The sequence below is a fragment of the Ursus maritimus genome, unplaced genomic scaffold, assembly GCF_017311325.1.
Source record: "Ursus maritimus isolate PB19 unplaced genomic scaffold, ASM1731132v1 scaffold_18, whole genome shotgun sequence".
Classification (NCBI taxonomy): Eukaryota; Metazoa; Chordata; class Mammalia; order Carnivora; family Ursidae; genus Ursus; species Ursus maritimus.
The window spans coordinates 56,672,356-56,689,724 of record NW_024424230.1 but is presented as its reverse complement, the minus strand read 5'-3'; the positions used below and the strand labels follow the sequence as shown (position 1 = coordinate 56,689,724).

The window sequence follows — 17,369 nt, the reverse complement described above, 5'->3', positions numbered from 1 at the left end:
TGAAATTTCAGCATTTAGCCCAGTATTAGATCCTACTTCATTCTCTGGCTGGAGAGTTGAAGCATCAGGTTTCCTCAGGAGTCAGCACGAGGCTCTTTCTTGATCTTTATAAATCAGTTTTTTGAGGAAAGTAACTTCGGTGTAACTCATTATAACTTTTATGAATGTACAAGCATTAAAGTAGACAAAGAGAAATATGTAGTCCATTTAGAGAGAAATGACTCAGGTAAGGCATTTTCTGTGAAAGGCTTTTGAGTAGTTACTTCCTGGGAAGCAGTTAAAATGCATTAGGGCTCTTTCTCACACCCCGTGCATTCTATGTGGGACTAAACATTTTAACCTTTATGTGTTGTGCAATCTCCTTTAGTACTATTTTGATTTTGTTTTGGAAACTTAAAAAGATTCCAGAAGGGGACCTAAACTGATTCAAAGGATTAGTACAAATTGCAACTGGAATTCTCAGAAGAATGAGCATACTTTTCATGAGTAACTTTTTATGATTAAGCACCTTCAGTTTACTTACTTAATTGAGCAGCTAATGACCTAGTAGAAGAGAAGCTCGCCCTGTGTCTCCGGTATCTCTGTTGCCGGGGGCTGACGTGCTTGGGCTTGAGTTTCATGAATGCTGCAGCCCCGTAGTTGGCTGTCTTAATGAAAGTACTAGGATTGCTTTTTTATAATCTTTAAGTGGAGTGGGGACGCATTTTCTGATCTTTGTACTAATTAATTTTGAAGTGAAAATTGATGAATTTTTATATTTTGAGCATCCCGGTGGATTGTTACTTAAACAAGTAACTACACAATTCTTTTTTCCGTTACATGTCTCAGTTGTTTGGGAGAAGGAAGAATGCCTCATATTAGTGTTGAATCACTTTTATAAAGAAGGTGTAACTCAAAACATAGACTGGTATTTGCCAGATTTAAGAATCACTGCTTGGTAATTTGTCATTTTGGTTTGCTGCAAGCCAGATAGCACTCACGTGGGGTTGTCTAAGTCACTAATTTCATTTTCAAGAGGAATTAGAGGAAAATAAGATAAAGTGGGATAAGATACGAGATGTTGAAATGTAACTGCAACAAAAATCTTTGTAATTACCGCTGTTTTATGTTGGCAGGGTTTGCGTGACTGCTCTTCTGCTAAAATAGCTTAGTAAGTAAGCCTCGTCAGTCCGATTCACGCACTACCAAAACATAGTTAACTCACACCGAAATTGACTCCTTTTAATAAACTGGAGGTACCTCCAAAACTAGATAGCATTTCTTTTCCGTACTAACGCAGAATAATGTACAGTAGTGGATAAACATTGTTAATCTCATGAAAGCATATTAGTTTTCTACTTTTTCTCTCGAAGGACTAATGATTTACCACAGTAGTTTTTTTTCAGCTTTTTGATGGCAGTGTCAAAAAAAGTATACATTTCATTGATAACTGATAGTGCAAACGGAGAAGAAACTTGCAGGCACGTTGTCCATCCTGCCGCTCACGTGCTCTTCCCTGTCCCACCCGCAGCGCAAGTGGACGTGCTGTCCGCCGCGCTGCGCGCTTCCAGCCTGGACGCCCACGAGGAGGCCAGCGACGCAGAAAAGAGAAGTGATGTGCAAGATGAGCTGGGTGTAAATGGGCTGCCAAACTGTAAAATAAATCACGACGCCTCCGTGCCTTTAATCAGCGACGCTGTTGAGGTAATGCACTCAGTAAAGTGTTCGTCCAGTGAAAATAGGTCCAGTCGGAAGTCTGTTGTTGGGGACTAGTTGTAGCTAATCACTTTCTAACTAGTGTTCTGTTTGTTGCTGATTTTCTCTGCTCTCTCTGACATAAAGTAAAAATACTGTCACCACATCCTGTCTTTGTGACGTTAGTGTCATGTTCAATGCTTGGAAATGTAAATCCCAATCCTGTCTACATGACCATTTGAGTAGCCTCAATGTGTTAACGTAGCTCACTGCAGTGAAATAGTCTTACTGGAAACAAAGCCCTTTATCAAGAATAATTAACTCTTCCCTTTTCTTTTTGGAGAGGTGCTTTGTTTCTGATCGGACCATTTCACTGCAGCAAGCAACACAGTATTCTGAGCAGAAGATCGGGACTTGAGGCCATGTTGCGGAGGGGCCAGTGGCATTATCTGGACTCTGGAGTGTGAGGGTGGGTACTGTTCCTAGCGTCATCTTCGCTGTGTACTTGGAGCTGTTCTGTGTGATCCTTCCTAACTTCCTGTCGCACCCCCCCACTCCCAGCCAGCATCGTGTGGGATCGGTATTTCTTACCCTTGTGTATAGGAACACGGGGAAGGAATAGCACCACTGGTTGCTAGAATCAGCCGGTCACAGATAGAGCAGTTTGAGTGATAAGCTCAGGGAAGAGTGTCCGCATACACACTGGGGATGGAGAGGGTTCTTAGAGCTTTAGTGGATTCCTGTTTCGTGTTTTGTTAGGTGACAGCTGGTAGAGTTAGAAATCTTAAACAATATCAGTGCTTCAGAATGAAACCCTGGCCCCCTGTTGTCATTGGTGATTTGAATGCAATGGTATCTCTGCATTTTAGAAGGTGTTTTGTTTGGAGTTTTTTGAGCTGCTAAAAAAGTGTATTTGTGAAATTAGAAATAGCCAACAGTAGAAGAAAAACTGCATAGGACATCCCATGGCCTCTAAAACATTGACCAAAAGCACCCTCTGTAATACAATAATACTATCTTATAAGTAGGCTGATTTTAGATATTTGAGCCATTTCAAAATTACTTCTCAATTTACATTTTTGATGAGTTTATTTTGGAATTCATTTTCATACCTTTATCAACCTATTCCTCAAGTTTGACTCAAGTCAGGGGGGGTTCTCATGAGGTCTTAGGTATGTTTATAAACTTTTAAAAGCTTAAAGAATTTATCTTCAGGTAGTTTTGAAAGGTAAGTAACCTAGTAAGATGGTTTAAGTGAAGGAAACTTATAGAAGGGACAGTTCTTTACGTAAATATTTTTTCCTAACAGAATATGGACTCTGCCCTTCGTTATATTCATAATGATTCGGACTTGAGCACCAACAGTAGTTTTAGCCCTGATGAGGAGAGGAGATCTAAAGTACAAGTAAGTGACAGCAAGTCTTTATGTGGTGACGGTCTTGTTAATTCCTCTTCTAAACCCATTTCCCACCGAATTTGGTCCTTACAATGAGTTTTTTAAAAATAAGACTAGTATATCATACTTACGGTAAGAAAATTCAAATAGAGTAGAATACAAGCAGAAATCTTCCTCTTCTGATACCTGCAGTCACATTCTTCAGAGTAACCACGGATCACAGCTCCTTCCTTTTTCTTTCTTCCCTCTCTTCCGTCTCCTCCCTCTCTTCCCTCTCCTCCCTCTCCTTCCTCCCTCTCCTTCCTTCCTCTCCTTCCTTCCTTCCCTCCTTCCTTCCTTCCTTCCTTCCTTCCTTCCTTCCTTCCTTCCTTCCAAGAGTGAGAGGAGAGGGGGAAGGGCAGAGGGGGAGAGAGAATCTGAAGCAGGCTCCTCACCCAGAGCAGAGCCTGACCCGGGGCTCCATCTCATGACCCTGAGATCACAACCTGAGCCGAAATCAGAAATCAGATACTTACCCAACCAAGCCACCCAGGTGCCCCTGTCTGTTTCTTCATAAACATTTTATGGGTACAAAAACATGCATACATACCCCTTTTTGTCTGTCAAAGACCGAATCATGCCATCATACCTAGGTATTTCATGGTGCCTAATTTGCCAAGAATTACAAGATACAGCTCAATTTCAGAGATGAAAATACGAAAAAATGTCCCAAAACCATACAAAGTGCCATCGACAGCAAGTTACACTCCAATTTCAGGAATATGGGAAAATATGCTTATGGAATATCTGGAATATGATAGTTTGTACCTTGCCTGTGTGTGTGTGTGTGTGTGTATTGATCTTTCCATATGCTCACTGCCCCGGCCCCACCACGGCAGCGTACTGTCCACGCAGCGTGGCCTCTGTCGTGAAAAGGCACTCTACCTCCTGAAGTCCTTATGATGCCTCCAGGTTCAGTTCCGGGATCTTACACGCGGTGCCGCATTCATGGGGATTATGTGTGGTGTTTGCTTCTGGGACTGGGGATGTCCTAGGTCAAATGGCATATGTTGTTCTTTTAAAAATGGAGTTAGTATTCGCAGTGTTGTAAACATGCTTTCCACTACTTCTACTGTAGATGTATTTTCAAGTTCATAAAAACAGATGGTCTCAATCTCTTAATGAATTTGAAATATAGGTAAGTTTACATAGTTCAGAATTCAAAAGGTACAGAGGCATTCGGTGAAACTTCCTTCTTGGTTTTCTCCTCCAGCATCCATTTGGCTTTTCCCAAAGCAACCGGTTTTGTTTCTTTTGTATGTTCTTCCAGAGCTGTGTTATGTATACGTTAGCAAGATTGTGTAGACATTCTTCTTTTCCTCGCATTTACATGAACAGTTAGATGTTTATTCACTTCACATTTTTATAGGTAGCTGCTCAATTTCCATCGAAAGGTGGGTGTTGTTTTTATAAAATCCAGGTTGGTACGAGCGCACCTATTCTGTCACATTCGCTAGATTCCGTCAGACTTGACCATCCCACCAACATTGAGAGGTGCTGGTCTTATTGTTGGTGCAGCTTTTCAGCTTAGTAATCAGTTCTAATCCTCCTCTAAGCTGCATTCTGTTTTAAGATCTTACCATTTTTCTTCTGGAGTGGCTTCTTTTATTTATATATGTATTTCCCTTAGCATAAAACTGTGCTCTTCCTCTTCTCAGTAGACCCCTGAAACTTTGAGACTGGGTTTTTCTCTGCTCGTTGAGATACTATGTTAAATTCTTCATGTATTTAAAAATAAGTTCACTCAGTTTATGCCCAGACTGCTAAAATGAACCCGTGCCTATGCCTCTCCATTAGGATGTGGTGCCTCAGGCTCTGTTAGATCAGTATTTATCTATGACGGACCCGTCTCGTGCGCAGACGGTCGACACTGAGATTGCTAAGCACTGTGCGTACAGCCTTCCCGGCGTGGCCCTGACCCTGGGCAGGCAGAACTGGCACTGCCTGCGAGAGACCTACGAGACGCTGGCGTCAGACATGCAGGTGAGTGGGCGGCGGGGGGTCCACAGAGTGTGAGTGGATGGACGGCACAGTGCTGTGCCCTTCAAAACCTGGTAGGATTTCTGTTCATGTCCCAGCAAACACTTGCTATTACGGGAGATCATGTGCAGAAGAGCTTAAAGTCCTACCAAAGAGCTTGCTTTTTGTATGGTCCAGGTTTCACCGTTTGGAAATTATCGTTGCATTTGACATGCCTGAGTTCCTAACTTACAGATGTACTGTCTGAAGTTTATGTGTAGATCGATTCCAGACACAGTGTTACAAACGCTTCTTATATTTTCTTAAAACCTTAATAGAACTGTAGTAGTAGTAGCACTGCTGAGCTCTGGGCCCTGGTTCAGGGAGTGTTGCAGTAAAGGTGGGGGAGGGTTTGTGTGTGCAAATGCTCGTGTGTGCACGCGTGCACGAGCATGCTCTTCTCCACACCTACACACTGCCAACACCATCTGCTCCGAAAGAAAACAAAATGTGAAATGTTGACCCTAGGTCGTCATGTCTGGATATCTGTATGATTTTGTGGTTGTGGCTCTCTTCCTAGATTTTGTTGACTTAACTTCCCCTGCCATTAGGTCTGGTTGCTATATCGTACACCGAAATTTTGCCTCTCTTCCACAAAATCTTGCTTCTCTGGTGAAATTAATCTCTTGGTTATTAAGAAAGCAGTCTGGTTAGACTAATTTATACTGAGATATGAATAATTTTCCCTTAAACGTGTTAGTAATTATTTGATTTTTCAAGGAATTTGTGCTGTTAACTAAGCAAGGTAGGAGTTGGAAGTAATCTTGAGGGAATATAGTTTAAGTTCCTTCTCTGACCTGTGAGGTTAGGAAGCCAGGGTCCGGGTGAAGTGAATTTATCCTGTGTTCACAGACTTCTTCACCAGTAGAACTGGGCAGGGGACCACAAAGGCCCTGCGCACTGGTGGTTTTCCATCTTCATCCCACAGGCCTTTCAAAGCTCCTCGGGGGCCCCTGGTGACTGGGAAGGCCCTGGATGGGCAGGGCTTCATGCCTCCGTCCCCTCCCCTCCATCAGAACATCTCTGCCTCCATCTGCTTGATATGCTGAATGTGGGCTTAAAATTTTATTTCAGGAACGGGGTCTGGTCTTTGGGATTGTGGGGATAAAACCCTTGCTATAAACGTCTTCTCAGCAAGTAGAGTGTTTTAAGCTAAGTAACAAAGTAAAAACTTTTAAAGGAACATGAAGAAAAAGATGTTTGTCATGTAAACTTTCCTACATTTTCCTATTCTTACATTTCTTTAATTGCCAGTTCCTTAAAAACAAGTTTCATAATTTTTTTTAACCATAAGATAGACTATACGAGAATCAGAAGGGGAACAGTCAAGCAAGGATGACACTAGCCAGCCTCTGATGGATGTGGGACATCTGTAAACCAGGCACCCAGTGTTCAGAGAACTGCAGAGACTATGCCCTTAGTGATTTCCAGCTTTTTTCCCTTTGTAAATGAAGGGAGATAATCCTTACCACGCGGGGCTTTGAAATTTCTCTGCCAGGTTTTAAGACATAGCAGGCATTTAAAGCTGAGCGTCTATTCTTGCCATTACTTCTGTTCCGATTTAATTGTTTGACATTGGTAACATTCAGACCTAAGTTGGCCTTCACACACCGGCTGAGAGGTAAAACACTCGGTACTGTGTGCTCCACTTACCAGCGACGTCCTCTTTGTCTCTGCAGTGGAAGGTTCGAAGAACGTTAGCCTTCTCCATCCACGAGCTTGCCGTTATTCTCGGAGATCAGCTGACAGCTGCAGATCTGGTTCCGATCTTCAATGGATTTTTAAAAGACCTCGACGAAGTCAGGATAGGTGTTCTTAAACATTTGCATGATTTTCTGAAGGTAACTTTTAAATTCTTCTGCGTAAAGACAGACTTAAGTTTCATTGTAGACCAAAATTTTTGGTTTTCTGTTTCTACCAAGATTAAGTTTCTGTATGTTCTGCATAAGAAAATGTAGCCATGAGCTGATAGTGAGATGTGACTTTAAAAAAACAGTCCCATTCTGATCACTTTTGCTTGTCCTTGTAATTTTTAATTTAAAATAATTACACTAAATTTCATCATTAAACACTGTTAGATCATGATAACAAGCACCTTTTTTTTTTCAAAATTATTGAATTAATATATATACAAAAATTCCATGATCATTTAAGTTTGGAGGCTTTATGTGATATTTTAGGAGTCCGTATTTTACCAGTCGGTATGGATCTCTGGTCTTGGAGGTAAACAGTTGTGATCTTACAACTTGTTAGTCCTGGAATACTGTTGTTTAACCTTGAAATTGGCTCTTGTAGTTCGAAGTTTTGAGGTACAGAAGCAATGTCCTAGTTTCGAAAAACACTGGTACTGTGTTATTATATTTTATACAGATCATACTGAAATTTCTCAGCCTGTCTAATGTGGCATTATAGCTCCCCCAAACCCCCAGTTCAGAATCCAATCAGGGATTGCGTCTTGAATTTAAATATCATGTCTCTTTAGCCCTCTTAAATCTAGACCAGTTTCCTGACTTGTGTCTTTAATGTCATTGGCATCTTTGAATAGGCCGCGCGGGTGGTTTTGCAGGTGCCCCTCAGGTTGCGGGCAGTGACACAGCGAGATTCGGGTTCCACAGCTTCGCTTGGCAGGCGCGTTGCGTGTCTGTGCGTCACGTCGGGAGGAGCACAGTCACTGCATCGCTGGCGGTGTAGACTCCGGCCACGAGATTGTGGCTCCCTCCGTTGTAAAACAACCTCTCACCTTCCTGATTAGTAATTACTTGGGGGGGTTGTTGATACGTTCAAGCTCCGAACACCTTTTTCCCGAGTCTTCCACCCAGAGAGCTTTTGTACCCGTGCATCTAGACCTGGTTCTTGCCTCAATCAGCTGTTACTGTTTGGCGGTAAAGCACCGATTTTCTATTTTTATAATTCTTTCTCCATTTATTAGTTGGCATTCTCACGTAAAGCTAGCTAATCTCTTCCTTCTCTCCCTCCCCCTTCTTGGAAGTTTTTTTTAGTGTTAAGTGTGAACTCTGGAATTATTTTTCTATTCATAATCCATTTCTGTCCTTGGTTCTGCACATCAGTGTGGCTCACAGGAAGCCCTGAAAGCTGCCACCCGTGCCCCTTTGATGCGTTGCCTCACTGTAAGCACAGCCTTACTTCCAGGCCCACCTTCTCCTTTCTCTGCCCCAGCCCGGAGTCCGCTGTTGGTCCAAGGAGCCTGGTGTTTTCTAGTGGAGAGTGGTAGTTCGAAGCCACGGCCCGGGCCCTGGATGTGCACGCTGCTCCGTGGGGGTCGTTTCCTTTCTGCCTTCTCAGGGGACAGGAGCTGGGAGGGGTGTTTGGGTTTGGGTTTGTTTTTTTTTAATTACTGAGTTCATAGTGATCACTCAGCTCCCAGTCCCACACCAGTCCTCTCCTTCTTCCCCTTCCTATTTTTTCTTTTCTCTCACGGTAAAAACTCTGTTCTTAACGTGAACATACTCAGTCCTCGTTTACTCAGTTCCACAGCATACGTGAAGTAGTTTCAGAATTACTCCAATATTAATTCTAACATCAACTCAACTAAAGAACATTCAAGATTTCCTTAAGCACTTTGTCCTTAGAACATACCCCTGAACATGTGTAGTCAGAGTATTTTTTTTCTGCGTGATTCTTAACTGTTTGTTACATGGTTAAGTTTGCTTCTGTTTCTATCAGATTTTAGGGTTTTCCCCCTTGCTGACCATAAACCTACTTTAAAATGGTTATAGAGCAATTATTGGGATAAATTTTTTTCACTCAGCAAGTATTTATTGAGCACTGCCGTGTGCCGTCACAGTGCCGTGCGCTGGGCATACGTGTATGAATAAGAGCACAGTACGGTCTTCAGAGAGTTCGCAGTAACGAGGGGCCCTGTGAACATAGCGGTCAGTCCTGCCGTGTATCTGTGACCAAGGTACTGTAGGGTTCAGAGAGGTCACGCATGGCTCAAGGAACAAATATTTCAAAAAAGGTTAAGACTCTTGAACGTAAATGGGATTATCGGGGAAAATGACCTTAACGTCAGTTTTTAAAACAATTAGATGTACCTAGTACATCTGTTCTCAGAAGAATTAACTATATTACAGTTGTTTTCAAGCAGTCTAGTAAAAGTAATAATGCCTATATCTCAGCGAATATTTTTATTTTGTCACTTCAGCTTCTTCATATTGACAAAAGAAGAGAATACCTTTATCAACTTCAGGAGTTTTTGGTGACAGATAATAGTAGAAATTGGCGCTTTCGAGCTGAACTGGCTGAGTAAGTTCTAACAATTTATTGGACTATATTTTGGGAGGGGTATTTGCTTCATCTTCACCTTTTTGGGATTTGTTCATTACTTTGTGTAGATACAAGTTTCTGTCTGGTGCCCTGTAAAACATTTCTTGAAGTGCAGGTCTTGCCGGCAGTGAATTTTCTCACCTTTTTTTTTTTAATTTTTTTTAACATATTTCACCTTTTTTTTCCCTTACTGTGGTAAAATACATATAACCAAGTTTGCCATTGGTGAAATTTAATACACTCATAATGTTGTGCAACCATTACCATTGTCTAGTTCTAGAACATTCCATCCTCCCAAAAAGACCCTGTGCCCTTTCATAGTCATTCCTCATCCCTCTGTGCCCTCAACTTCTAGCAACTGTTACTTTCCCCTCTGTGTCTATTCTGAACGTATCATATAAGTGGAATTTTTAACATGTGGCCTTTTGTGTCTTGACTTCTTCACTTAGCATGTTTTCAAAATTCATTTGTGTTGCAGCATGTGTCAGAACTTTATTACTTTTTATGACTGAATAAGACTCCGTTGTGTACCGCTTTTTAAAATTCATTCATCCATTGGTGCATGTTTGGGTTGTTTCTACATGTTTGGTTGATGTGACTGGTGCTGCTATGAACATTCATGTACGAGTTTTTCTTTGAACACCTATCTTCACTTGTTTTGTGGTGGATTTTCTGGGTTATTTGATAATTCTGTTTAATTTGTTGAGGAAGCACCAAACTGCTTTCCGTAACAGTTGTACCATTTTACATTCCCATGAGCAATATACAGGGATTCCATTTTTACCACATCCTCCCCAACACTTGGTATGTTCCTTTTTTTTTTTTTTAAACAAATTATAGCTGCCAGCGTAGTGGTTGTGAAGCGGTGTTCTGTGGTGATCTTGATTTGCATTTCCTTAGTGACTGGTGGTGTTAACACCTTTTCATATGCTTGTTGACCATTTGTATATAATCCAGAGAAATGTCTATGCAAGTCCTTTGCCCATTTTTTAATTGGGCTGTTTGTCTTAAATTGGGTTGAGTTGTAAGAGTTCTTTTTGTGTTCTGGATTCCAGACTTCCCTTGCATTTTTAAAAGATATCTTTGCTGGGTATAGAATTGGGACTGACAGTCTTGGTTGTTTTTTGTTGTTGTTTTCTTCATACATTAAAGGTTCACTTCACTGAGTTCTGGCTTGCTGGGTTTCTGACTGAAAATAGGCACATCTCTTCTGCCATTAGTGTGGAGGGTTGGGTCCATCTAATCAGGAGCAAGCTGGGTTTGGGCTTTGTTGTTGCTATGATTGCCTTCAGTGCCCGGTAAGCTTCGTTTCTTCTCACCATGGCCTGCCAGTGCCTTTTGCTGAGGGTGGGAGCTGGGGCTCCAGGGGGCCTTCTCGTGTGTGTGTTCCACCGTCAGCTTTCAGCTTTTGTGTGCCCACGTAAACCAGCTGGGTTCTTCCCCTCCCCTAGCTGTAGACCGCTTTTAGGGCATGGTAGGCTCGTGCTGGGAAAGGGGAGAATCTCTGTGATTTGGGCTCAGCCTCAGTCTCTGGAAGGCCCTGTATGCCTGGGCTTTCTCAGAGTCTTACCCTCTCCCTGTAGCATCCAGTCTCTGCCTTGTGTCTGTGGTCCGGGTGGGGCTGAGGTTCCTGCCCGTCCTCAGTAGGAGGAGACCTCTGCTTGCTATCAGTGTAGGGTCTTCGCTCAAGGAGGTTTGCTGCCCCCCCCCCCCCCCCGGGATAGAGTTCTCCTCTGTCCCCAGCTGCAGGGTGTTTCTCTGTGCCATGGGTGGACGGGCTCTGCCACCCCTCTGTCAGCACCGTAAGGCTCGGTGAAGGGAAGGGCCCAGGGGAGTGCATGGGGCTTTATGCTGTCCCCCAACATGTGTCACTCATTTCCTGCCTGCTAAGGGGCCTCTCTCCGGTTTGCTTTCCTGACCCCAGACTTTCTCATGTGGTGTGCACCCAGGGGAGGCCAGCAAGAAAGCTTGCAGTGTCAGAAAATGGAGTTGATAAGTGTGCCTCTCATCTCTGAGTATTGGTGTTTGTATATATATATACAGGCACACAGGTCAAGGCTATATTATGTATATTCATGCTTATAGTTTACTCCCTGCTGATTACGAATGTAAATAGTCTTAAACATAAAATCTGAAAGGCAAAAATCTCTTCATCTCGGAGGTTTTTTTTTTCAAGGGCATTGTTGCATCTACTCAAAGTAGCCTGGTGGACACAGTCCGTCTTCAGGTCTCTCCGGATGTAATAGGAACAGCCACTAGAGGACCTCTTCGCTTTTGGTATCCCTGGTATCGTTCCCTTAGAAGCTGCTCAGAGCCTTGACAGATGTGCATCAGGCTACCTAATACTGCTAGAACTTCTTATTTAGGAAACTGATTTGTAGATGGAAGTTTATTAGCATTCTGAACGGTGACTGTGGAAAAAATGTGATTCCAGCCCCCGTTGAACATACTGGGAAATGCGTTGCTCTGTCTCAGTCCCTGTGGACACACAATTGCACAGCATTTGTTTTCCTCACATATTGAGGGGGAGAGATACTTTGTGAACTTGCATGGTGTTTAAATGCATTTCCAGCTACATACAGACTAGAGATAACTATGCATGAGAGACCATGTTAATCACTAGTCTTTGCATGTGTTCATCTTACAAATAGTAACTAGTATTACAGATTATTCAGATGATTAACCTATTTTCATTTTTATTTATTTTAAAATTTTAATTATATTTTTATTTTTATAATTCATTTTTGTAGACAGCTGATTTTACTTCTAGAATTATATAGTCCCAGAGATGTTTATGACTATTTACGTCCCATTGCTCTGAATCTGTGTGCAGATAAAGTTTCTTCTGTTCGTTGGATTTCCTACAAGCTGGTATGTGTTACAATTTTCACAATTTTAGAACAGCACACCATTCAGTAAGATCCTAGAACAGAAGATACTCCTCACTTCTCTGTGCCCCGCCCTAGGTCAGTGAGATGGTGAAGAAGCTGCACACGGCGACGCCCCCCACGTTTGGAGTGGACCTCATCAACGAGCTTGTGGAGAACTTTGGTAGATGTCCCAAGTGGTCTGGTCGGCAAGCCTTTGTCTTTGTCTGCCAGGTAAGTGAAGACTTTCCCGTTTGTGACCCATTTTTCTATCTGAAACTACATTTCCTCTTCGCTCTTTGCCTCTCGACACCCTCTTTCTCATCCTTAAGAAACAGTTTTTCGTCTGGCTCTTCGTAGGTTCCCTGTTCCCTAGAGTCGCTGTGTGCCTGGCTCATCCCACGGCCATCCACTAGGGGGTGCTCGGGGTCCATGGCACGTGTGTAAATGAGCATGAGTGTGCACACTCCAGGACTCAGTGGAACCATTAAAAAACTGTGTGTCTGTAGGGACTTAAAATGATGTCATCTTACTTTTGAGTTCCCAAGAGCCTGGAATATTGGTTTAAAAAGAAGTAACTAAAATCTGGAATACTTTGGTTGTTACTAAAAGATAACGTCGCCAGTGTTGTGGTCTGGTAGACGAATCCGGCAAGTGTAAAGCAGCTGTTTGCCTTCCCCAGACCGTCATCGAGGACGACTGCCTTCCCATGGACCAGTTCGCCGTGCATCTGATGCCACAGCTGCTGACCTTGGCGAATGACAGGGTTCCAAACGTTCGAGTGCTGCTCGCAAAGACGTTAAGACAGACTCTGCTAGAGAAAGGTGGGTGCGAGGCTGTTAGGGAAGCTGTGCCGGGGCAGAGGCGCGTAGACCACCCGGAGGGAGAAGTGTTGTATGTGCACAGACATAATCTGATAGGAGAAGGTTCGTGAGTTGTTAATGGGGTTCCCTCTGAGAGAGGACACAGATTAGAGGACAGGGACTTGTTCTCCTTTCTGCCCCAGGGGCATTTCTTTTATAATTTCAGGCTTCGTTTGAGAGATTGGATAGTCACTTAAGACAGGAGGAAACTCTTGCCTTCGGTCTGCACCACGTGACGGGCATTACTGCTGTTCAAGGCCAGGAGGCATGTTTGTGTTTCCTCCTCCTCTTCATTCCTCAGGCAGAGGACAGACGACCCCTAGTATTTGCTTTGCTGCACATCCTAATAAGCTGCTGAAGGTTTAGCTTGTTTTATTTATTGTCATCCCCCCAAATACCTAATAAATACCATCCAAATGCATGGACTTGGGACTGAAGCACAGAAAGGTTTGTAAGAGACGTCTAAGTATATAGGTACATGAATACTGCTTTTTTCTCCTTTAGAATTCATTAAAGTTGTTTTAATAGCAATTATAAGGAAATGGCTAGAGAAGACTGGTTTTCAGTGGTGTGTCTGATTGGTATTCGGGGTGTTTTTACTGAGTGAATTAATACTTATCACAAGTATATGTTTTAATATGTTTATGAGCTTCACTGACATTTGTTCTAAAAATAATCAAGATAAATCTAATTCTCTTATGTTTGGGCATCTTTTTCATATCGCACAAATCAATTTGGATTACTCTTTATAATTCAACATAGCTTGTGTTTGTACTTTGTTTCTGAGAACTTAATGTATTTGTACCTGATAAAACTATGAAATGTTAAACTAATTTTATTTGTAATCTGCCCTTGTGTCTGCAGAATATTTCTTAACCTCTGCCAGCTGTCATCAGGAAGCCGTGGAACAAACCATCATGGCTCTTCAGATGGATCGGGACAGTGACGTCAAGTATTTCGCAAGCATCCACCCTGCCAGTACCAAAATCTCTGACGATGCCATGAGCACAGCTTCCTCAACCTACTAGAAAGCTGGAACCTCGTTGTCCTGCTTCCTCGGGAGCCAAGGGCTGACAAGTGCTCCACGCGTGTGATCTGGGACAGCGTTTGGGAGGAGGAGAGACCTTCCTCTCTCGCAGACTTAACTGCAGGTGCAAGTTGCCTACACCGATACCAGGGATTTTAAGAGTCAAGAGAAAGTACAGTAAACACTATTATCTTATCTTGACTTTAAGGGAAAATAATTTCTCAGAGGATTATAATTGTCACCGAAGCCTTAAATCCTTCCGTCTTCCTGACTGAGTGAAACTTGAATTGGCAGAGCATTTTCCTTATGGAAGGGAGGAGATTCCCAGAGACCTGCATTGCTTTCTCCTGGTTTGCTCTAACGACAGATAGATGGAGTGGCAGCCAGAAGGCGGCCGTGAGCCAGGATGTAAAGAGACCTTCAGTATTAGCCCGCACTGTCCCCACGCAGGCAAGGACCTGTTGGTTCTGTGGCCGGCTGCCCAGCCCTAAGTGTGAATAGTTTTTGACGTGTGTAAATGCGAAAGGAGATTGGGGGTTCTCCTAAGGGCTTGAGCTAACACTAACGTAGGATCTGATTTCAGCTCTTAAATGCAGCATATTGCTGTGCACATTTACAGAACGTTGGCTGAGGATCTGTGTCCTGATTTTCTTCATGCTGGTCATGACCCGAGGGAGTGTGTTGGCACGTGTGCTGTACGGCAGATGTTTTTAACTTGATGGTGATCGGCTCTGAGGTGCAGCTGTCCTTCCCACACTGTACATACCTGGGAGCGCTCTCGGGAGTGCTGCGGTCTTGAATCATGCTGTTTAAACTGTTGTGGCACAAGTTCTCTTGTCCGAATAAAATTTATTCATAAGATCTATAGAGAGAGATATATACACTTCTGATTGTTTTCTAGGTGTCTGCAAATGCAACTTGTGACCTGTATTAATGATTTAGTATGAAGTGGGAAAACTAGATTAAAATCCTTGTCTTTTAACTAGTTTAGTCATTTCTTTGCCATCTGCACGTGCCACCAGGGCGAGGCTCTGTGGTCGGTCGCAGCCCCCGCAGGGCGGGTGTGCCCCAGGCGCCTGGACCCGGAGCTCGGCCCCCAGGAGAAGGGCGGGAGCGGGAGAGCCGGCCGGCCGCGGCGCGGGGTCTGGCAGCCGCTTTGCGGAGCCTCTGTGAGCTTTGGTGTCCGTGACCCGTCACCCCTCAGGGTTGCGTGAGGCCTGCGGTGCGGCTTGGGGATCCCGCGGCCGCTTTCTGTACGGACGATTGCGGGTAAGGCCTGTGTGCCTCCCGCCTCCCAACCGTGCGATGGGAAGCGTGGGCGAGGAGCCCTGGGAGCGGGGCAGCCGCGGGGACCGGGCGGGCTGCGGAGAACGGGGGGCTCGGCCCGCCCCGCGGCCTCACCTCTGAGGACGAGGCTCCGGTCACACGGAATTCCCGGGGTGCCGCGGATCAGCTGCGTGGCCGTGGACACGAGGCGCTGCGCGTTGTCAGCGGGGCCCCGGGGCAGCCTCTCAGGCCACAGGCTCGTGGAAGCGAGAAAAGGGAGGAAAACACGATTCTTTGACATCTTCCAGGAGTTGAAAGCGGCAAAGCAGTTAGGACGCATGCGGATGTCATACTTGGAAAATGAACAAAATGGTACTTAAGATATTTACTATGCGGTAGCTGATCTTAGAAGGTACTCCGTGATGTGGGGACTGCTGAGTGAGGGCGACCGAGGTGAAGAGGAAGGCTGTCTTTCTCCAAAGCTGGAGCTTACTCCCCGCGGTCGTGCAGGGCATTTCCCGGCCGCCCACCCCGGCCGGCGCCGGGCCCCCCTGGCAGCCTGCGCGGCTGCGGCTGCGAGTCGTGCTGCTCCGAAGGCTCTCGCTGCGCCTCCGCTGGCCTGGGGGACATCTCTGTGCCAGCTCTGTGAGTTTTCAGAGGGTCCCTTTACCCAGGCCACCAGACCGCCTATGTGCTTAGTGGAATAGCTTGGGGGCCACCTTTGGGCTGTGATCTTTGTCCGTAGGTCTCGGAGGTATTTCTGTGATGACACACCACTAGTTTTTCTGGAACCCTCTAGCTGAATTGGCAAGTGCTGAGTCCCTGACTACCATGCAGATGCCCTCAGAGCCGTCCAGGCTGTTGGCATCCTGATTCGTAGTTTGCGGAACAGGCGGTGGGGTGCACGGTGTGTCACGGATTCTTCTCCTACTTGTTGGGTCCGGGCCCCGCTTTCTGTCGGGCGAGCGTGTTTCCTGGCGGACTGCAGGCTGAATGTGCGGAGGGCAGCGTGGGGAACACGGATGCCTGCCACCCCAGGCATGCTGTATTTGGGGAGCCTCGGGGAGCAATGCCGCTTCTTCCTTGAGATGCAGTTCAGGGAAGGCGGGGCTGCGAGCGCGGGCGGCAGGTTTGGAACTGACCTTCCTTAGGAAAAAGCCCCGCGGCTCAGGCTCCAGGACACCCGCGATGATTTCCTTGTCTGGTCATGGTTCCGTGCAAGACTCCAGGAGACGGAAGGGCTGAGCGATGGGCAGAAAAGAAGGAAACTCCCAGCAACTTGAAACAACGCCAAGGGCCTCTACGATGAATAATCTGACTCAAACCAGAGGAAAAGAAGTTGAGTCTGGAAAGAAATGTGAGTAAGTAAGCTGTCGATGATTTCCACCAAGTCTTATTTAAGTCAAGTTTTGCTGAAAGAAATTCGGCAAGATTGGCTCCTCGGGGTTTTTAGCCAGAACTTCTGTAACACTCGCCCTGCCCAGCTGTGTTTCGTGTTGATGACGCCACAGTGGTTACTCACGAGCCGCGGCATCGCTTGGGTCGTGTCTGTAGATGTTCCAGGAGGAAGCTGTGAGCGGCTGGTGTCCGCGGCCCCGGGCAGTCCCCGTGAGCGGTCCTAGCCTAGAGCTCGCCGGCAGCCCAGCGCTCAGAAAATGCAGACGTTTGGGAGCACAGATGAGAGAAAGGTGCATAGGGAACATTGCCTAGACTGCTCATGGGGACGTGGACAGAGTCTCAGCTCCCTAGAGGCCACCGCAGCTGCCATGTAACTTCTGGTCTGCGCGGTGGGGGTGCGCCCCCACAGCAGGGATCTTCCCCCCTCCCGCCCCCGGCCACGAGAAAGTTCTCTAGTGGCTCCCGCGGAGGAAGAACAGTGCCGCGTGATGCATCTGTGTGCTGCCACCGGACTTGTTTTGGATGGCCATTTA

At 45.2% G+C, this 17,369-nt stretch overlaps 1 protein-coding gene across 2 annotated transcripts in view; it reads left to right on the top strand.

Moving 5' to 3' along the window:
- PPP4R1 (protein phosphatase 4 regulatory subunit 1) overlaps positions 1 to 15,154 on the top strand; it is a 59,343-nt gene extending 44,189 nt beyond the window's left edge. For both annotated transcript variants that reach the window (XM_040632727.1, XM_040632726.1), the window contains exons 12-20: positions 1,511 to 1,683; positions 2,984 to 3,079; positions 4,907 to 5,092; positions 6,808 to 6,969; positions 9,294 to 9,394; positions 12,166 to 12,286; positions 12,382 to 12,516; positions 12,965 to 13,106; positions 14,010 to 15,154. In XM_040632727.1, the coding sequence (XP_040488661.1) occupies positions 1,511 to 1,683; positions 2,984 to 3,079; positions 4,907 to 5,092; positions 6,808 to 6,969; positions 9,294 to 9,394; positions 12,166 to 12,286; positions 12,382 to 12,516; positions 12,965 to 13,106; positions 14,010 to 14,173 (1,280 nt within the window). In that variant the 3' untranslated portion in view covers positions 14,174 to 15,154. The remainder of the gene's footprint in view (positions 1 to 1,510; positions 1,684 to 2,983; positions 3,080 to 4,906; positions 5,093 to 6,807; positions 6,970 to 9,293; positions 9,395 to 12,165; positions 12,287 to 12,381; positions 12,517 to 12,964; positions 13,107 to 14,009) is intronic.
- Positions 15,155 to 17,369: the final 2,215 nt, after the last annotated feature.